Here is a 23,154-nt window from a genome sequence, read left to right as displayed (position 1 = left end):
CAAGTGTAATGTGCTGCGAATACACAGAAAGAAAGATCCCTTATCATTTAGGTTATAGCAGGTCACCAACTGGAAGCAGTTAATACCATAAATTATCTGGGAGTACGCATTAGGAGTGATTTAAAATGGAATGATCATATAAAGTTGATCGTCGGTAAAGCAGATGCCAGACTGAGATTCATTGGAAGAATCCTAAGGAAATGCAATCCGAAAACAAAGGAAGTAGGTTACAGTACGCTTGTTCGCCCACTGCTTGAATACTGCTCACCAGTGTGGGATCCGTACCAGGTAGGGTTGATAGAAGAGATAGAGAAGATCCAACGGAGAGCAGCGCGCTTCGTTACAGGATCATTTAGTAATCGCGAAAGCGTTACAGAGATGATAGATAAACTCCAGTGGAAGACTCTGCAGGAGAGAGGCTCAGTAGCTCGGTACGGGCTTCTGTTAAAGTTTCGAGAACATACCTTCACCGAAGAGTCCAGCAGTATATTGCTCCCTCCTACGTATATCTCGCGAAGAGACCGTGAGGATAAAATCAGAGAGATTAGAGCCCACACAGAAGTGGACGGATGTGTTCGAGGAAAAGGAGAAGGTGGACTGGATGAGTGAGTGGCCGGCGCTTAAGTACGCTCTCGGGGGCGCCGCTTTTGGACCCTGGGACCACGTGCTCCACTGTGGCGCCCCCACACTAAAAGCGGGCCAGTAGGCGCGCGCCGCCACAGCTTACGGTGCAGCGACCTGTATGTGTCTTCGACGTCCATGACGTCTGGCGCGGATTCACATTGTGCGGCGCGCAGTACCAGAGAATGGACTGCGTCCTGTGGTCCAACTGAACTGATCAAAGACTGGCAATAATTACCTTTGGCTACTTCGAGGCCATTTGCCGCCATTCGTGGGCTTCCTGTTCCCGAACAACGTTGTCACGTCACTGCTTACGGTGCAGCGACCTCTATGTGTCTTCGACGTCCATGACGTCTGGCACGGATTCACACTGTGCGGCGCGCAGTACCAGAGAATGGACTGCGTCCTGTGGTCCAACTGAACTGATCAAAGACTGGCAATAATTACCTTTGGCTACTTCGAGGCCATTTGCCGCCATTCGTGGGCTTCCTGTTCCCGAACAACGTTGTCACGTCACTGCTTACGGTGCAGCGACCTCTATGTGTCTTCGACGTCCATGACGTCTGGCGCGGATTCACACTGTGCGGCGCGCAGTACCAGAGAATGGACTGTGTCCTGTGGTCCAACTGAACTGATCAAAGACTGGCAATAATTACCTTTGGCTACTTCGAGGCCATTTGCCGCCATTCGTGGGCTTCCTGTTCCCGAACAACGTTGTCACGTCACTGCTTACGGTGCAGCGACCTCTATGTGTCTTCGACGTCCATGACGTCTGGCGCGGATTCACACTGTGCGGCGCGCAGTACCAGAGAATGGACTGCGTCCTGTGGTCCAACTGAACTGATCAAAGACTGGCAATAATTACCTTTGGCTACTTCGAGACCATTTGCCGCCATTCGTGGGCTTCCTGTTCCCGAACAACGTTGTCACGTCACTGCTTACGGTGCAGCGACCTCTATGTGTCTTCGACGTCCATGACGTCTGGCGCGGATTCACACTGTGCGGCGCGCAGTACCAGAGAATGGACTGCGTCCTGTGGTCCAACATAACTGATCAAAGACTGGCAATAATTACCTTTGGCTACTTCGAGACCATTTGCCGCCATTCGTGGGCTTCCTGTTCCCGAACAACGTTGTCACGTCACTGCTTACGGTGCAGCGACCTCTATGTGTCTTCGACGTCCATGACGTCTGGCGCGGATTCACACTGTGCGGCGCGCAGTACCAGAGAATGGACTGCGTCCTGTGGCCCAACTGAACTGATCAAAGACTGGCAATAATTACCTTTGGCTACTTCGAGACCATTTGCCGCCATTCGTGGGCTTCCTGTTCCCGAACAACGTTGTCACGTCACTGCTTACGGTGCAGCGACTTCTATGTGTCTTCGACGTCCATGACGTCTGGCGCGGATTCACACTGTGCGGCGCGCAGTACCAGAGAATGGACTGCGTCCTGTGGTCCAACTGAACTGGTCAAAGACTGGCAATAATTACCTTTGGCTACTTCGAGACCATTTGCCGCCATTCGTGGGCTTCCTGTTCCCGAACAACGTTGTCACGTCACTGTTTACGGTGCAGCGACCTCTATGTGTCTTCGACGTCCATGACGTCTGGCGCGGATTCACACTGTGCGGCGCGCAGTACCAGAGAATGGACTGCGTCCTGTGGTCCAACTGAACTGATCAAAGACTGGCAATAATTACCTTTGGCTACTTCGAGACCATTTGCCGCCATTCGTGGGCTTCCTGTTCCCGAACAACGTTGTCACGTCACTGCTTACGGTGCAGCGACCTCTATGTGTCTTCGACGTCCATGACGTCTGGCGCGGATTCACACTGTGCGGCGCGCAGTATCAGAGAATGGACTGCGTCCTGTGGTCCAACTGAACTGATCAAAGACTGGCAATAATTACCTTTGGCTACTTCGAGACCATTTGCCGCCATTCGTGGGCTTCCTGTTCCCGAACAACGTTGTCACGTCACTGCTTACGGTGCAGCGACCTCTATGTGTCCTCGACGTCCATGACGTCTGGCGCGGATTCACACTGTGCGGCGCGCAGTACCAGAGAATGGACTGCGTCCTGTGGTCCAACTGAACTGATCAAAGACTGGCAATAATTACCTTTGGCTACTTCGAGACCATTTGCCGCCATTCGTGGGCTTCCTGTTCCCGAACAACGTTGTCACGTCACTGCTTACGGTGCAGCGACCTCTATGTGTCCTCGACGTCCATGACGTCTGGCGCGGATTCACACTGTGCGGCGCGCAGTACCAGAGAATGGACTGCGTCCTGTGGTCCAACTGAACTGATCAAAGACTGGCAATAATTACCTTTGGCTACTTCGAGACCATTTGCCGCCATTCGTGGGCTTCCTGTTCCCGAACAACGTTGTCACGTCACTGCTTACGGTGCAGCGACCTCTATGTGTCCTCGATGTCCATGACGTCTGGCGCGGATTCACACTGTGCGGCGTGCAGTACCAGAGAATGGACTGCGTCCTGTGGTCCAACTGAACTGATCAAAGACTGGCAATAATTACCTTTGGCTACTTCGAGACCATTTGGCGCCATTCGTGGGCTTCCTGTTCCCGAACAACGTTGTCACGTCATCAAGCCACAACTGTTGGTGATTGGTTTGAAGAATATTCTGGACAGTTCAAGCGAATGGCTTTGATCACCAAGATTGCCTCACATGTTCAGATGTTCTAGTGTGTCTGAATTCCTAAAGGACCGAACTGCTGAACTCACCGGTCCCTAGACTTACACACTACTTAAATTAACTTATGCTCAGAACAACACACACGCCATGTCCGAGGGAGGACTCTCACCTCCGGTGGGAGGGGCCGCGCAGTCCTGACATGGCTCCTCTAACCGCGCGGCCACTCCGCGTGGCTGCCTGACATGAACCGCACGTAACATTTACGGGGCATAATTGAGAGGTACGTTTGTGCACAAAATCCTGCACCGGTAACGTTTTCGCAATTGTGGGCGGATATAGAGGCAGCATGGCTCAATAGCCTCAATACAGGGCTAGTCAGAAGTCCTTGGACACATTCATAAGTTGGAAGATTAAAGGGAAAATTGAAATGTGACGATGGGAACATAGGTTTGACGTGGGGTTCTTTTGGAGTGAATGTCATTCATGGCCGCCATCTTGAAATCCGCCATTTTGGATTCAAGTCATTTTTTTTTAAATGGGAAGGGGGGTGTATGACACACCAAATAAAACTCGCTTGAGCTCTGGAATTTAGTGGTGTAATTTGTTTTTGTCTATCTTGTACAGTTTAGAAGTTATTAATGTTCAAAGTTACCTCGATATCGACTCATGTCTCGGGATGAACAACACGTAGAACACGTGTTGTAGCAATCGGTATGAAGGTAATTTCCCAACTTTGAACATTAATAATCTCTAAACTGTACAAGATAGACAAAAACAAATTACACCACTAAATTCCAGAGCTCAAGCGAGTGTGATTTGGTGTGTCATACACCCCCAATCCCATTTTTAAAAAAATGACTTGAATCCAAAATAGCGGATTTCAAGATGGCGGCCACGAATAACATTCACTCCAAATGTTGCGGCCCCACGTCAAACCTGTGTTCTCATCATCACATTTAAATTTGCCCTTCAATCTTCCAACTTGTGAAGGTGTCCGAGGACTTGTGACTCGCCCTCTATTCTAGTGACTTGTTGAGCCCTTGCCGCCCTACACCGGGCACAAGCAGGTCCGACGCGACATTAGGTGGTGTCGGAAGGCTTTTGTCACCTCAGTGGCGCACGGAAGGCGTGTGTGACAGGAGGCGTGGTCCGAGGCGGGTGTACCTAGTGCAGTGGTAGAGACGGGAGGTGGTGGGGTGTGCATTATGCTTACCTCCCTCTCGGGCTCCCTGGAGTTGGGGTCCGGCATGAAGAGGTAGGCGCCGCTGTGGAACTGCGCCGACGGGTACGCTGCGAACAGCAGGCCGCACTGCGTCACACGGCCCGTCGCCTTGCGGGTGATGGCCCTGTGAACAACAACCAAACACCTCAGCTCGCTCTGAAGCTCAGACACACTGGCTCAACACCTGCAAGCAGACACATGTCGTACACAATGAGCCACTAGCCGACGTCACTATCAGTTCAAATGGTTCAAATGGCTCTGAGCACTATGGGACTTACCATCTGAGGTCATCAGCCCCCTACACTTAGAACTACTTAAACCTAACTAACTAACCTAAGGACATCACACACATCCATGCCCGAGGCAGGATTCGAAACTACAGCAGCGCGGTTCCGGACTGAAGCGTCTACAACCGCTCGGCCACAGCAGCCGGCCATAACAAAGCAAATGACTACCGCAGCCGCTTGGGGGTTATACGGTATGGTGGCTCTCCATCCGCCATTCATGACGAAGATTTCAGTTAAGAACTGCTGCAGTCGGGTTCAAATACACTCCTGGATATTGAAATAAGAACACCGTGAATTCATTGTCCCAGGAAGGGGAAACTTTATTGACACATTCCTGGGGTCAGATACATCACATGATCACACTGACAGAACCACAGGCACATAGACACAGGCAACAGAGCATGCACAATGTCGGCACTAGTACAGTGTATATCCACCTTTCGCTGCAATGCAGGCTGCTATTCTCCCATGGAGACGATCGTAGAGATGCTGGATGTAGTCCTGTGGAACGGCTTGCCATGCCATTTCCACCTGGCGCCTCAGTTGGACCAGCGTTCGTGCTGGACGTGCAGACCGCGTGAGACGACGCTTCATCCACTCCCAAACATGCTCAATGGGGGACAGATCCGGAGATCTTGCTGGCCAGGGTAGTTGACTTACACCTTCTAGAGCACATTGGGTGGCACGGGATACATGCGGACGTGCATTGTCCTGTTGGAACAGCAAGTTCCCTTGCCTGTCTAGGAATGGTAGAACGATGGGTTCGATGACGGTTTGGATGTACCGTGCACTATTCAGTGTCCCCTCGACGATCACCAGTGGTGTACGGCCAGTGTAGGAGATCGCTCCCCACACCATGATGCCGGGTGTTGGCCCTGTGTGCCTCGGTCGTATGCAGTCCTGATTGTGGCGCTCACCTGCACGGCGCCAAACACGCATACGACCATCATTGGCACCAAGGCAGAAGCGACTCTCATCGCTGAAGACGACACGTCTCCATTCGTCCCTCCATTCACGCCTGTCGCGACACCACTGGAGGCGGGCTGCACGATGTTGGGGCGTGAGCGGAAGACGGCCTAACGGTGTGCGGGACCGTAGCCCAGCTTCATAGAGACGGTTGCGAATGGTCCTCGCCGATACCCCAGGAGCAACAGTGTCCCTAATTTGCTGGGAAGTGGCGGTGCGGTCCCCTACGGCACTGCGTAGGATCCTACGGTCTTGGCGTGCATCCGTGCGTCGCTGCGGTCGGGTCCCAGGCCGACGGGCACGTGCACCTTCCGCCGACCACTGGCGACAACATCGATGTATTGTGGAGACCTCACGCCCCACGTGTTGAGCAATTCGGCGGTACGTCCACCCGGCCTCCCGCATGCCCACTATACGCCCTTGCTCAAAGTCCGTCAACTGCACATACGGTTCACGTCCACGCTGTCGCGGCATGCTACCAGTGTTAAAGACTGCGATGGAGCTCCGTATGCCACGGCAAACTGGCTGACACTGACGGCGGCGGTGCACAAATGCTGCGCAGCTAGCGCCATTCGACGGCCAACACCGCGGTTCCTGGTGTGTCCGCTGTGCCGTGCGTGTGATCATTGCTTGTACAGCCCTCTCGCAGTGTCCGGAGCAAGTATGGTGTGTCTGACACACCGGTGTCAATGTGTTCTTTTTTCCATTTCCAGGAGTGTATATGTGCAAAAGCAGGGCATCTATAAGGGTGTTACAAAAAGGTACGGCCAAACTTTCAGGAAACATTCCTCACTCACAAACAAAGAAAATATGTTATGTGGACATGTGTCCGGAAACGCTTACTTTCCATGTTAGAGCTCATTTTATTACTTCTCCTCAAATCACATTAATCATAGAATGGAAACACACAGTAACAGAAAGTACGAGCGTGCCTTCAAACACTTTGTTACAGGAAATGTTCAAAATGTCCTCCCTTAGCGAGGATACATGCATCCACCCTCCGTCGCATGGAATCCCTGATGCGCTCATGCAGCCCTGGAGAACGGCGTATTGTATCACAGCCGTCCACAATACGAGCACGAAGAGTCTCTACATTTGGTACCGGGGTTGCGTAGACAAGAGCTTTCAAATGCCCCCATAAATGAAAGTCAAGAGGGTTGAGGTCAGGAGAGCGTGGAGGCCACGGAATTGGTCCGCCTCTACCAATCCGTCGGTCACCGAATCTGTTGTTGAGAAGCGTACGAACACTTCGACTGAAATGTGCAGGAGCTCCATCGTGCATGAACCACATGTTGTGTCGTACTTGTAAAGGCACATTTTCTAGCACCACAGGTAGAGTATTCCGTATGAAATCGTGACGTGCTCCATTGAGCGTAGGTGGAAGAACGTGGGGCCCAATCGAGACATCACCAACAATGCCTGCCCAAACGTTCACAGAAAATCTGTGTTGATCACGTAATTACACAATTCCGTGCGGATTCTCGTCAGCCCACACATGTTGATTGTGAAAATTTGCAATTTGATCACGTTGGAATGAAGCCTCATCCGTAAAGAGAACATTTGCACTGAAATGAGGATTGACACATTGTCGGGTGAACCACTCGCAGAAGTGTATCCGTGGAGGCCAATCAGCTGCTGATAGTGCCTGCACACGCTGTACACGGTACGGAAACGACTGGTTCTCCCGTAGCACTCTCCATACAGTGACGTGGTCAACGTTACCTTGTACAGCAGCAACTTCTCTGACGCTGACATTAGGGTTATTGTCAACTGCACGAAGAATTGCCTCGTCCATTGCAGGTGTCCTCGTCGTTCTAGGTCTTCCCCAGTCGCGAGTCAAAGGCTGGAATGTTCCGTGCTCCCTAAGACGCCGATCAATTGCTTCGAACGTCTTCCTGTCGGGACACCTTCGTTCTGGAAATCTGTCTCGATACAAACGTACCGCGCCACGGCTATTGCCCCGTGCTAATCCACACATCAAATGGGCATCTGCCAACTCCGCATTTGTAAACATTACACTGACTGCAAAACCACGTTCGCGAGAACACTAACCTGTCGATGCTACGTACTGATGTGCTTGATGCTAGTACTGTAGAGGAATGAGTCGCATGTCAACACAAGCACCGAAGTCAACATTACCTTCCTTCAATTGGGCCAACTGGCGGTGAATCGAGGAAGTACAGTACATACTGACGAAACTAAAATGAGCTCTAACATGGAAATTAAGGGTTTCCGGACACATGTCCACATAACATCTTTTCTTTATTTGTGTGTGAGGAATGTTTCCTGAAAGTTTGGCCGTACCTTTTTGTAACACCCTGTATGTCCTGTGCAGAGTTACAGATGTAAAAGAAAGGAACTAGTTTTTCGACTTGTCTGCCAGTTTCACATACATTTCAATCAAAACATGATAAAATATTCGCGCTTTTTTACGCTTTAGTATTAGTACTCAAGTCATGTAACATAACGGCAAGTTAAGTAACATGATATATGATGTCATGTCGTGTAACACGACAAATGTCATCGTGTCAACAATTATGGATTTCTTTATGTCGTACAATACGACAGAAAGTGTCATGGAAGTTTACGATCTACATCTACATGGATACTCTGCAAATCACACTTAAGTGCCTGGCAGAGGTCTCTTCAAACCATCTTCACACTAATTCTCTGTTATTCCAATCCCATGCAGCGTGCGGATAAAACGAACACCTATATCTTTCCGTGCGAGCTCTGATTTCCTTCATTTCATCGTGGTGATCGTTCCTCCCTATGGAGGTCGGCGGCAGCAAAATACACTCCTGGAAATGGAAAAAAGAACACATTGACACCGGTGTGTCAGACCCACCATACTTGCTCCGGACACTGCGAGAGGGCTGTACGAGCAATGATCACACGCACGGCACAGCGGACACACCAGGAACCGCGGTGTTGGCCGTCGAATGGCGCTAGCTGCGCAGCATTTGTGCACCGCCGCCGTCAGTGTCAGCCAGTTTGCCGTGGCATACGGAGCTCCATCGCAGCCTTTAACACTGGTAGCATGCCGCGACAGCGTGGACGTGAACCGTATGTGCAGTTGACGGACTTTGAGCGAGGGCGTATAGTGGGCATGCGGGAGGCCGGGTGGACGTACCGCCGAATTGCTCAACACGTGGGGCGTGAGGGCTCCACAGTACATCGATGTTGTCGCCAGTGGTCGGCGGAAGGTGCACGTGCCCGTCGACCTGGGACCGGACCGCAGCGACGCACGGATGCACGCCAAGACCGTAGGATCCTACGCAGCGCCGTAGGGGACCGCACCGCCACTTCCCAGCAAATTAGGGACACTGTTGCTCCTGGGGTATCGGCGAGGACCATTCGCAACCGTCTCCATGAAGCTGGGCTACGGTCCCGCACACCGTTAGGCCGTCTTCCGCTCACGCCCCAACATCGTGCAGCCCGCCTCCAGTGGTGTCGCGACAGGCGTGAATGGAGGGACGAATGGAGACGTGTCGTCTTCAGCGATGAGAGTCGCTTCTGCCTTGGTGCCAATGATGGTCGTATGCGTGTTTGGCGCCGTGCAGGTGAGCGCCACAATCAGGACTGCATACGACCGAGGCACACAGGGCCAACACCCGGCTTCATGGTGTGGGGAGCGATCTCCTACACTGGCCGTACACCACTGGTGATCGTCGTGGGGACACTGAATAGTGCACGGTACATCCAAACCGTCATCGAACCCATCGTTCTACCATTCCTAGACCGGCAAGGGAACTTGCTGTTCCAACAGGACAATGGACGTCCGCATGTATCCCGTGCCACCCAACGTGCTCTAGAAGGTGTAAGTCAACTACCCTGGCCAGCAAGATCTCCGGATCTGTCCCCCATTGAGCATGTTTGGGACTGGATGAAGCGTCGTCTCACGCGGTCTGCACGTCCAGCACGAACGCTGGTCCAACTGAGGCGCCAGGTGGAAATGGCATGGCAAGCCGTTCCACAGGACTAGATCCAGCATCTCTACGATCGTCTCCATGGGAGAATAGCAGCCTGCATTGCTGCGAAAGGTGGATATACACTGTACTAGTGCCGACATTGTGCATGCTCTGTTGCCTGTGTCTATGTGCCTGTGGTTCTGTCAGTGTGATCATGTGATGTATCTGACCCCAGGAATGTGTCAATAAAGTTTCCCCTTCCTGGGACAATGATTTCACGGTGTTCTTATTTCAATTTCCAGGACTGTATTTTCGCATTCGGAGGATAAAGTTGGTGACTGAAATTTTCTGAGAAGATTCCGCCGTAACGAAAAACGCTTTTCTTTTAATGATGTAAACCTCATATCCTGTATTATGTCAGTGATACTCTCTCCCATACTTCTCGATAATACAAAACGTGCTGCTCTCCTTTGAACTTTTTCGATGTACTCCGTCAATTCTATCTGGTAAGGATCCAAGACCGCACAGCAGTATTCTAAAAGAGAACGGACAAGCGAAGTGTAGGCAGTATCTTTAGTATATCTGTTTCATTTTCCAGTCTTTGGTTAGCCTTCCCCACAACATTTTCTATGTGTTCCTTCCAATTTAAGTTGTTCGTTATTGTATTCCCAAGGTATTTAGTTGAATTTACGGCCTGCAGATTTGACTGATTTATTGTGCAAGCGAACTTTGTGTGGACGATCTCACACTTTTCGTTGTTTAGGATCAATTACCAACTTTTGCACCACACGGATATCTTTTGTAAATCGTTTCGCAATTTGTTTTGATCCTCTGATGACTTTAGTAGTCGATAAACGACAACATCACCTGCAAAACAGCCTAAGACGGCTGCTCAGATTGTCTGCTAAATCGTTTACATAGACAAGGAACACTAAAGGGCCTATAATACTACCTTGGGGAACGAGCAAATGGCCTGTAAAAAATGGTTCAATTGGGTCTGAGCACTATGGGACTTAACATCTGAGGCCATCAGTCCCCTAGAACTTAGAACTACTTAAACCTAACTAGCCTAAGGACATCACACACATCCATGCCCGAGGCAGGATTCGAACCTGCGACCGTAGCAGTTGCGCGGTTCCGGACTGAGCGCCTAGAACCGCTCGGCCACCGCGGCCAGCTAAATGGCCTATAACACTACCTTGCATGCATCCCGAGCCTGGGACACTTCCTGCTATAGATGTACCCCGACACTCGAATTTTTGCTATTGTAGATGCATCCGACTCTCTAGAAGCACACAAATTTGTGTTTGTTTGTTCTTACACCCCCAACATTATATGTAACGGGAACTGGTTTTTGGGAGAAATGGTCCCCTCAGGGAAAAAATCAGCTCCATGGACCCAGAAACAAATCCACCCACAGAAATTTCAACCCTCCAGCAAACTGTTTTTAGCAATTACATGTATGCTCTTGAGGTATACGATATGTTGTTTACTATGGTTGGGCAATTTTCTAGATTTTGGATACATGATAGGGACTCTAGCCTATAAATTGCAGAATGCGTGTGTGCCAACACATTGCAGCTAAGGAAGTTCACTGCACTGTGGAAGTAAGGTTAACTCAAATACGTCAAGATGTTTTGACTTGTATATGTTTGAAGCTGCCACATAACTCGGGCGGTTAGTTCCCTTCTTTTACATCCCAAACTCTCCCCAGGATATATTTGCCTTTTTTGAGCTGCGAAAAGAGCACTTTTCATTCTGGTTCGCAACTTTTAGTTTACCATAATTTTGACACTATAGTGCAATAGCTTGGCAACTGATGTGGATTTTTGATGACTCGGTCGACGACTAATGCGATACAGGAGTTTTTAAATTGTCCTTCGAACTACGTTGCTTATATCGCGGCAATGGATAAAGCTTTCACAAAGCAACACGACGATCATTAATTACATGTGTTTGTTTGTCTTATTACAAATTCTGAGCCGTCCGCAGTGGTCGAGCGGTTCTAGGCGCTTCAGTTTGGAACCACGCGACCGCTACGGTCTCAGGTTCGAATCCTGCCCCGCGCATGAATGTGTGTGATGTCCTTAGGTCAGTTAGGTTTAAGTAGTTCTAAGTTCTAGGGGACTGATGACCTCAGATGTTAAGTCCCATAGTGCTCAGAGCCATTTGAGCCAACAAAATCTGAAAAGATTCGCACAAGTTTGAAGCAAAAAACTCACAAAAACGTGTTTTTTGCAGGTAAAATAGGAATGAAGCTAGATTTGTGACAGCGAGTTTTCAATTTTATCGAATGAAAGCATTTTTAATTTATTTGATTCATTTTAAATCGTTTCTGCGCACTCAATTCACGTAAGAACGAATTTTATGGGCTACATTCAGCTCGACTTTAAACCATCGTATCTCCACAACGCACAAAGCTTGTTGGATAAATAAAAATCTGTTTTGACTTTATCCATTTATCTGTCTTCGTGCAACTTTGAATCGATTCGTACAAATTTAAAGTATCGAAGTGGCGCCCTTCAAAAAGAAACACGTTTCTTGATCGGTTTTGCACGTGAAACCAGAACGGTGCGTATTCAATTCAAATGGTACAATAAGTTGAGGATTAATTTCAGTCCAATTAATTTTTTTTTTTTTGCAGAAGGAAGTAATCAATTCGCAAAATTTGCCTGGACTCCAGTTCCGGTTCGTCGTTTAAACCTTGGTTAATATACTGGGTGGATATAATTTAACTTTCCCTGTTTAATACGTTATAACACGGAGACTCACTGTCATACGAGTGGCCGGCCGAAGTGGCCGTGCGGTTAAAGGCACTGCAGTCTGGAACCGCAAGACCGCTACGGTCGCAGGTTCGAATCCTGCCTCGGGCATGGATGTTTGTGATGTCCTTAGGTTAGTTAGGTTTAAGTAGTTCTAAGTTCTAGGGGACTAATGACCTCAGCAGTTGAGTCCCATAGTGCTCAGAGCCATTTGAACAATGCGTATGGATTGAACCGCGGTGTTGACCTTCTAGGCATCGTTGAACTACAGACAACACGAGCCGTGTACCTCCTTCCTGGTGGAATGACTGGAACTGATCGGCTGTCGGACCCCCTCCATCTAATAGGCGCTGCTCATGTATGGTTGTTTACATCTTTAGGCGGGTTTAGTGACATCTCTGAACAGTCAAAGGGACTGTGTCTGTGATACGATATCCACAGTCAGCAGCTATCTTCAGAGTTCTGGGAACCTGGGTGATGCAAAAATATTTTTGATTTGTGTATAACCACCCGGTACTGTAACATAGCTACAGTAAGGCAGATGTTCGAATGGCTACACAAATGGCTGCTGGTCCGCGCTAAAACCAAAAACCTTTTATCCCCTCCCCCCAAACCGCGATTCTGCATGAGTGATTTCCACACATATTTGCTACAGCGCTTCCAAACCGCAACGAGTCTACAGAGGTTCTTAAGATATCTAAATGTCTTTGAACCTTCTTCACGTGTGTTTCTTTGTTCACGGGCAGCAATTTACTGGCTGTGTACAATTTTATATTATTATTTTTAAATACATTACTTTTCATGTCCCGTAAGTCTGGTCGTAGACGTAACGCGTTTATTAATTGTATAGCTCTATTACTGTACTGGCGAACCGCAACAAAATATTAACACAAACATCTGATTGTTATTCCGAACAACTTTAATGAATTCTTTGAGTCGTCCAGCAAAAACGTGACAAAAGACGGTACAAAGACCAATATGAATCAGAAGTAGGTCTACGCTTTAAACAAGAACTGCTTCAATCAACAGTGCGCAAAATTAAAGGTGGTGGCCAGTGGGGTTATATCAGGTATATGGTATTGGTCTTAGAAGTACTCGGACAAACTGCTTTGAAATAATGTGCTCATAATCGTGTTTTAGCTTTCTGGGAGAGGTATGCACCCAGCATCACCTTCCCCACCACAGTCACGCATTTGACATCCCACCATCGGAATCGTAGTATGTTATCCTGCTATTCGTTATTCGATTTTTTTCCTGACGGTCGTCCTGAAAATACTGAACTACCAGTAGACTTCCTTGTTAGCCTTACTGTGCTGTGTATCATTGTTCACAGCTTATGGTTTCCAGCTGCTTTTACACTTCTGGCCATTAAAATTGCTACACCACGGAGAAATTAAGATGATAAACGGGTATTCATTGGACAATTATATTATACTAGAACTGACATGTGATTACATTTTCACGCAATTTTGGTGCAAGATCCTGAGAAATCAGTACCCAGAACAACCACCTCTGGGCGTAATAAGGGCCTTGATACGCCTGGGAATTGAGTCAAACAGAGCCTGGATGGCGTGTACAGGTACAGCTGCCCATGCAGCTTCAACACGATACCACAGTTCATCAAGAGTAGTGACTGGCGTATTGGGACGAGCCAGTTGCTCGGCCACCATTGACCAGATGTTTTCAGTTGGTGAGAGACCCGGAGAATGTGCTGGCCAGGGCAGCAATCGAGCATTTTCTGTACCCAGAAAGGCCCGTACAGGACCTGCAACATGCGGTCGTGCATTATCCTGCTAAAATGTAGGGTTTCGCAGGGATCGAATGAGGGGTAGAGCCACGGGTCGTAACACATCTGAAATTTAACGTCCACTGTTCAATGTGCCGTCAATGCGAACAAGAGGTGACCGAGACGTGTAACCAATGGCACCCATTACCATCACGCCAGGTGATACGCCAATATGGCGACGACGAATACACGCTTCCAATGTACGTTCACCGCGATGTCGCCAAACGCGGATACGACCATAATGATGCTGTAAACAGAACCTGGATTCATCCGAAAAAATGACGTTTAGCCATTCGTGCACCCAAATTGGTCGTCGAGCACACCATCGCAGGCGCTCCTGTGATGCAGCGGCAAGGGTAACCGCAGCCATGGTCTCCGAACTGATAGTCCGTGCTGCTGCAAACGTCGTCGAACTGTTCGTGCAGATGGTTGTTGTCTTGCAAACATCCCCATCTGTTGACTCAGGGATCGATACGAGGCTGCACGATCCGTTACAGCCGTGCGGATAAGATGCCTGTCATCTCGACTGCTAGTGGGATCCAGCAAGGCGTTCCGTATTACTCTCCTGAACCCACCGATTCCGTACTCTGCTAACAGTCATTGGATCTCGACCAACGCGAGCAACAATGTCACGATATGATAAACCGCAATCGTGATAGGCTACAATCCGACCTTTATCAAAGTCGGAAACGTGATGGTACGCATTTCTTCTCCTTACACGAGGCATCACAACAACCTTTCACCAGGCAACGCCGGTCAACTGCTGTTTGTGTATGAGAAATCGGTTGGAAACTTTCCTCATGTCAGCACGTTGTAGGTGTCGCCACCGGAGCCAACCTTGTGTGAATTCTCTTAAAATCTAATCATTTGCATATCACAGCATCTTCTTCCTGTCGGTTAAATTTCGCGTCTGTAGCACGTCATCTCCGTGGTGTAGCAATTTTAATGACCAGTAGTGTATTTTCTTCTGCACTGCGCCAGTGAACGGTGGAAAATTCCAGTGAATCCTACACGGAGACGTAAGATCGCGCAGTAGACAACTACTGGTCATGTTTAACTGAATAAAACGAAAAATGTTTACCGCGAGGAAAAATTCCAGTAAACGTATGCACAGTGTAAGTATTGGTAACTATTGATACAGCCGTTACTGATGCCGTGCGCAAACATATGGAGAACTTGATCTACATCATTTTGTATGTATTTGTGCACTGAAGAAGCGGGACAACTCAAAATTTATTTGTGTGGCTTAGACCTTTCCAAATGAGACGCATCTACAATGTTCAAATAATTCCACACACATTTGAGATAATGTTTTCAGAACGGCGCATACTATTCTGTCTGGAGCGGGCCACAGTCCCTTCCTGTCCTGTCCTTCTCGTATCCATTCTCCTAAAATACATGCAGCGTGAGTGAGGGTATCGGTTTGTGAACAATACGAGAGGCAGTGCGTGAGTCGTATTTGGAAAGATCCCGCATTTTAAGGCTACGTGTACGAAGTAAACTACCAACTGTAGAAACAGGCACTCAATTCTTTGTCGCACTTGAACGATCTCATACAGACAGGCCCTAGGAACGGATTCTTTACACGGCTGATTCGCCTAGTTTATTCTCGGCTGAAACTAATACCCCACCTGCCACACTGACGTAGCAACGATTCGGAACATCATATAGTGATTGCAGCTTGCCTATGGAGGTATTGGTTCTTGGTCAGTGATAGCCACTGAACAGTGACATACATCTGTAAGGTCACGGTTGTATTACAGATAGGGCGCAGCGTTTAGCACAGCAATACATCTCAGATACCTAAACTGTAAGCATAGTCAGTATTTAAGGTTAGCGCTGTATCGGAAAAAGAGAGACTATTTTCCAAAATGCACCCTCCCAAAATTCCAAAGACATTTCAGATACAAACTATAACAACAGCTACTGTATTTAAGTTGAGGGCTGTATTACAAAAGAAGATCAGTTTCCAAAACGACAATACACCATCTCACAAAATGCTCGTTCTATTTAAGGTACAAATTGTACACTACTGGCCATTAAAATTGCTACGCCACGAAGATGACGTGCTACAGACGCGAAATTTAACCGACAGGAAGAAGACGCTGTGATATGCAAATGATTAGCTTTTTAGAGCATTCACACAAGGCTGGCGCCAGGGGCGACACCTACAACGTGCTGACATAAGGAAAGTTTCCAACCGATTTCTCACACACAAACAGCAGTTGACCGGCGTTGCCTGGTGAAACGTTGTTGTCATGCCTCGTGTAAGGAGGAGATATGCGTACTATCACGTTTCCGACTTTGATAAAGGTCGGATTGCAGCCTATGGCGATTGCGGTTTATCGAATCGCGACATTGCTGCTCGCGTTGGTCGAGATCCAATGACTGTTGGCAGAATATGGAATCGGTGGGTTCAGGAGGGTAATACGGAACGCCATACTGGATCCCAACGGCCTCGTATCACTAGCAGTCGAGATGACAGCCATCTTATCCGCACGGCTGTAACGGATCGTGCAGTCACGTCTCGATCCGTGAGTCAACAGGTGGGGACGTTTGCAAGACAACAACCATCTGCACGAACAGTTCGACGACGTTTGCAGCAGCACGGACTATCAGCTCGGAGACCGTGGCTGCGGTTACCCTTGACACTGCATCACAGACAGGAGCGCCTGCGATGGTGTACTCGACGACGAACCTGGGTGCACGAATGGGAAAACGTCATTTTTTCGGATGAATCCAGGTTCTGTTTACAGCATCATGATGGTCGCATCCGTGTTTGGCGACATCGCGGTGAACGCAAATTGGAAGCGTGTATTCGTCATCACCATACTGGCGCATCACCCGGCGTGATGGTATGGGGTCCCATCAGTTACACGTCTCGGTCACCTCTTGTTCGCATTGACGGCACATTGAACAGTGGACGTTACATTTCAGATGTGTTACGACACGTGGCTCTACCCCTCATTCGATCCCTGCGAAACCCTACATTTCAGCAGGATAATGCACGACCGCATGTTGCAGGTCCTGTACGGGCCTTTCTGGGTACAGAAAATGCTCGATTGCTGCCCTGGCCAGCACTTTCTCCAGATCTCTCACCAATTGAGAAAGTCTGGCCAATAGTGGCCGAGCAACTGGCTCGTCACAATACGCCAGTCACTACTCTTGATGAACTGTGGTATCGTGTTGAAGCTGCACGGGCAGCTGTACCTCTACACGCCATCCAAACTCTGTTTGACTCAATACCCAGGCGTATCAAGGCCGTTATTACGGCCAGAGGTGGTTGTTCTGGGTACTGATTTCTCGAGACCTACGCACCGAAATTGCGTGAAAATGTAATCACATGTCAGTTCTAGTATAATATATTTATCCAATGAATACCCGTTTATCATCTGCACTTCTTCCTGGTGTAGCAATTTTAATGGCCAGTAGTGTAATAACAGCTACGATATTTACGATGAGGACTGGTTTACAAAAGGTCATCAATTTACAACAGCACAATGAACCCTCCCACAAATTTCTCTGGGATATGAAGTACGAATTGTAATAATAGCTAATACCGTATTTAAGGTGAGGAGGAGGACGAGGAGAAGGAGGAGATTAGAGTTTAACGTCCCATCTACAGTTAGGTCATTAGAGACAGAGCACAAGGTCGGGTATTGAAGGACGAAGAAGGAATGCGGCCGTCCCCTTTCGAAGGAACCATCCCAAAATTTGCCTTAAGCGATTTAAGGAAACGATGAAAAAACCAAATCAGGATGGCTGGACGCGTGTTTGAACCGTAGTCCTCTCGAATACGAGTCCAGTGAGCTAACCACTGTGCTTCGCTACTCTGTTTAAGGGGAGGGCAGTATTACAGAAACAGAACAGTTTACATGAGGGCAATGCCAAATTGTTCAGTAATTTCATTTAGCAAATATAATAATACCTACTGTTCTTAAGGTGAGAGCTGTATTATAAAAAGAGACCACTTTCCAACAGGACAGTGCACCCTCCCATAAACGCATACGGATTTCAGGTAAGAATTATAATATTAGCTATTGTATTTAGGGTTAGGGCTATATTAAAAAAAGAGATCAGTTTCCAAGAGGACAATGCACTGCCTCACAAACTGCTCGGGGATTTCAGGTACGAACTGTAATAACAGCTACTGTATCTAGTTCAGGGTTGTGTTACAAAAGGAGATTAGTTTCCAACAGCACAATGCAACCTCCTGCAAACTGATTGTGGATATCATGTAAAAATTGTAATAAAAGCTACTGTTTAAGGTGACAGCTGTATTATAAAAACAGAGAAGTTTCCTACAAAACAATGCACCCTCACATCAACTGTTCAGGGATCTGAGGTACTAATTGTAATAGCATCTGCTGTATTTTAGGTGACGGTTGTACTACAAAAGAACATGAGTTTCCAACAAGACAATGCACCATCTGAGAAATTTCTCAGGGATGTCAGGTATGAACTGTAATAATAGCTACTCTGTTTAAGGGGAGGGCAGTATTACAGAAACAGAAAAGTTTACATGAGGGCAATGCCAAACTCTTCAGTAATTTCATTTAGCAAATGTAATAATACCTACTGTTCTTAAGGTGAGAGCTGTATTATAAAAATAGAGCACTTTCCAACATGACAGAGCACCCTCCCATAAACACTTAAGGATTTCAGGAAGGAACTTTAGTAGTAGCTACTGTGTTTAAGGTTAGGGCTCTACTACAAAAAGAGATCAGTTTCCAACCGGACAATGCACTGCCTCACAAACTGCTCAGGGATTTCAGGTACGAACTGTAATAACAGCTACTGTATCTAGTTGAGGGCCGTGTGACAAAAGGAGAGTAGTTTCCAACAGCACATCGCAACCTCCCACAAACTGATTAGGGATATCATGTAAAAATTTTAATAAAAGCTACTGTCTAAGGTGACAGCTGTATTATGAAAACACATAAGTTTCCTAAAAAACAATGCACCCTCGCATCAATTGTCCAGGGACTTGAGGTACAAATTGTAATAGCAGCTACTGTATTTTAAGTGAGGATTGTATAACAAAAGAACATCAGTTTCCAACAAGACAATGCACCTTCCAAGAAATTGCTAAGGAAACCCAGATACGAACTGTAATACTAACTACTTTGTTTAAGGGGAGGCCTGTATTACAGAAACAGAACAGTTTACATGAGGGCAATGCCAAATTGTTCATTTAGCACATATAATAATAGCTACAGTTCTTAAGGTGAGGGCTGGCTTATAAAAAGAGATCAGTTTCCAATATGAGACTGAACCCTCTCACAAGCTGCTCAGAGATTTGAGGCACAAATTGTAAGAGTAGCTACTGTATTTGAGGCGAGAGCTGCATTACAAAACGAGATCAGTTTCCAACAAGACAATGCACCAAGAAGAAACTGGTCAGGGGTCTGAGGTACGAGTTGTAATATTAAAAGGGTCACTGCAAAAGAAATGCACACTGTTTTTGTAAAAATACCGTTTTCATTCTGCATGTGTGAAAGTTTTACAGTGTGTAGATACATCCTTCCCTTTTGTGTTCAAACTTAGTTCAACCTGTTCACGTGAGTGGCGCCGTCACAGCATGTCTTCGAGATGGCTGCTACTCTTGACATGCTATCATAAAACTCCTATGCTGTGAAACCGAGACAGTGGGAAACATCCACAAGAGGTTGAAAAAGGTGTACGGAGATGCTGCTGTCGATCGCAGTACAGTTAGTCTGTGGGCGAGCAGGTTACGTGACGAAAGCGGGCACGGCAATATTGAGGATTGTCCTCGCAGCGGCAGGCCTCGTACTGCACACACTCCAGACAATGTGCAGAGAGTTAACGAATTGGTGACTGCTGGCAGACGCATCACAGTGAATGAATTGTCACGCTGCGTTGGGATAGGGGAAGGAAGTATTTGGAGAATACTGAAAGTGTTGGCGTTACAAAAGGTTTGTGCCAGATGGGTTCCCAGGATGTTGACAGTGGCTAAAAACACGGTATGCAGCGATCTTTTGGAACAGTACGAGAATGGTGGAGATGAATTTCTTGGAAGAATTGTGACAGGTGATGAAACATGGCTCCATCTTTTTTGACAAAGAGACGAAGAGGCAATCAATGGAGTGGCATCATGCAAATTCACGCAAGAAAAAAAATTCAAAACCACACCTTCTGCTGGAAAAGTTATGGCTACGGTGTTTTTCGATTCCGAAGGACTCTTGCTTGTGGACATCGTGCCAAGTGGAACCACCATAAATTCTGATGCACATGTGACGACACTGAAGAAACTTCAAGCTCCACTGAATCGTGTTCGACCACATCGGCAAAAGCAGGATGTTTTGCTGTTGCACGACAATGCACGGCCACATGTCAGTCAAAAAACCATGGAAGCGATCACAAAACTCGGATGGACAACACTGAAACACCCGCCTTACAGTCCTGAACTGGCTCCATGTGACTATCATCTCTTTGGGAAACTGAAAGATTCTCTTCGTGGAGCAAGGTTTGAAGATGATGACTCCCTTGTGCACGCTGCCAAACAGTGGCTCCAACAGGTCGGTCCAGAATTTTACCGTGCGGGTATAGAGGCGCCGGTTCCAAGGTGGCGTAAGGCAGTTGAGAGGGATGGAAATTATGTGGAGAAATGAAAATATTGTTCCTAGAGGATGTATCTACACACTGTAAAACTTTCAAACATGCAGAATAAAAGATGGATTTAAAGAAAAAATAGTGTGCATTTGTTTTGGAGTGACCCTCGTAGCTTAATGTATTTACGTGAGGTCTCTACTACAGAAAAGGAGTAGTTTCATCAGGACAACGCTCCCGCTAACAAGCTGCTGATGGATTTGAAGTATGAATATTAGGAGTGCGCAGGGTAGTCGGTGTGAGGGCTGCGCAGTCTCCAGCAGGGCAACGCACTGTGCCGCCTACCTGAGAAGGCCGGTGCGGCCGTCGAGCAGCAGCTTGAGGCGGTGGTTCTCGAGCTGGACGTCGCCCGCCTGCACGGGCCGCACCTCGAACGGCGCCGGCTGCGCCTCCTGGCCGGCGGGGGCGGCGGGGGCGGGCGGCGGCCGGCAGCGCGCGCAGTAGACGACGGCTCGCGAGCCCGGCGGCGGCGCCTCGGCGCGCTCCACCGTGTACACGGCCAGCGACAGCGGCGCCAGGTCCGCCACGAACAGCAGCTCGAACTCCTCGCCAGACATCTGCAGGTAGGGCCCCGGCGACGACTCGCCGCCCACGCCGCCCTGACAACACCAGACACACACGCACACTCGCTATGTCTCACCCCGGCTCCAACGCCTTTCCTTCTTAGCGTACCGTACCTCAGTCGCTAAAAACGGGATCTTTGTAGGATCACTTTGATGTTAAAACTTCCTGGCAGATTAAAACTGTGTGCCGGATCGAGACTCGAAATCTTTGCCTTTCGCGGGCAAGTGCTGTACCAACTTTTTTTTTTTTTAAGGGAGAAAATGGCCTAAGGGTGGTTTGAAGCTCAGACTGACACGTCAACGCTACTCTTTTTTTTCCCCAATGTCAGACTTACAACCTTTGCTGACATACATTTTGTTATACTACCGCATAAATATGTTGACAAATAGTGGCTAATTAGAAAATTAATTAAGGAAATGAATAAAATTGAAAATGTCCAAATGAAAAAGACGTGAAGATACCGCGGATAGTACAAAAGCAAAAGAAACATGCTCCTCTAGCAATGAAATGAAATTCGTGTCGGGGACATGTTGTGTACATAGTTCCGTGTAGTCAGCGCGTACGCAACTTTCCCACTAGAGCGCGCCCCGCTAAGCACAACAGTGCAGGCGCAGCGCTCGTCCGTCTCCGCTCTACGAAATGGCGCCGCCTGAGAGGCGGACCAAATTCTGCTTCCGCCGATCCGCTTATTAATATGTAACGCAGCCAATGAGATTCCTGCTAACGATTTCACCTCGCGGATCACACTCACGCAGTGATACATGAATGCACAAGGTATTATAACGAGTGTACAGACCTCCGAGTAGTCAGTCTGCCTTAGTCTGCATCAGTCCGCGTCTGTAGTCAAGTTTCAGTCTGCGCCTAATAAGATTACCATATTCCTGCACATAGCCATGAAGATAAATGAATAGACACTTTGTCAAGTATCAGAGATATGTGAGAATTAGATTAATGTACCAAGACCAAAGGAACTTCAGACTGTCAATTGTAACCAGCATCCAGAATCAAGTTACGTATTGTCTATGTTTTTTATTATTTTAATAAATGTGCGTGAAAATTAATCAAGTTCTGTTTAAAGATGGTCACCGTCAACCTGCTACTCTAAGCGTGCAAGTGGCATTTCTATCGTCTGACCTAACGGCAGAAGATAAACACGCCACGATAAGACCACGAGACATATTGCTGACTCGCCTACTTCGTTAGAGCGACAGGTCAAATAATCTGATGGTGTGTGTACCGAAGGTCTTACAGTACGCACACCACATGGCGACAGCTGGTCACGACCCGACGTTCGATAGAGGAAGAGAGTGATCTATCGACTCGTTCTCCAGACGTTGGTGTAAGACTGGGTCGTCTTCTCGAAATTAACTAAGGGTCCGTAAGGGTGATCGATGTCTATCTCGGCCTCTTCGTCTATCTCATCTCTCACCCGTCACACCCCATCTGGCCGGCGGGTCGGTAAATGTTAAGTCGCAGGTAATTAGCGAAGTCTTGCCTATATTTCTCATGCTGTTGCAGCTTCCTGTGCCAAAAATCTATTTTCTCCTTTTCCGATTCGTTATACACGTAACCCACAACCATTCCCCGTACCCATGTCAGTGCATGGGTTTTTTTGGACCAGAAAATAAGATTCTTGGGGGAAAAAAAGTGTATCTGATGAAATTGTATGAAGGGTCGACTGAGCTACCCAAGCACGACGCACAGCCCGTCCTCACAGCTTGAGTAGCTCAGTTGGTAGAGCACTTGCCC

The 23,154-nt window shown here is 47.9% G+C and overlaps 1 protein-coding gene across 1 annotated transcript in view; it reads right to left on the bottom strand.

Annotated features, from left to right (window-relative positions):
• LOC124554176 (alpha-mannosidase 2) overlaps window positions 1-23,154 on the bottom strand; it is a 792,511-nt gene that overhangs the window by 121,147 nt on the left and 648,210 nt on the right. The window contains exons 11-12 of the mRNA XM_047128249.1: window positions 21,127-21,440; window positions 4,491-4,623 (exon numbers count right to left, since the gene is read on the bottom strand). Of these exons, the coding sequence (XP_046984205.1) occupies window positions 4,491-4,623; window positions 21,127-21,440 (447 nt within the window). The remainder of the gene's footprint in view (window positions 1-4,490; window positions 4,624-21,126; window positions 21,441-23,154) is intronic.

This window comes from Schistocerca americana, chromosome 11 (genome assembly GCF_021461395.2).
Source record: "Schistocerca americana isolate TAMUIC-IGC-003095 chromosome 11, iqSchAmer2.1, whole genome shotgun sequence".
Lineage (NCBI taxonomy): Eukaryota > Metazoa > Arthropoda > Insecta > Orthoptera > Acrididae > Schistocerca > Schistocerca americana.
The sequence above is the reverse complement of the archived record's forward strand: the minus strand, read 5'-3'. Positions and strand labels throughout refer to the sequence as shown.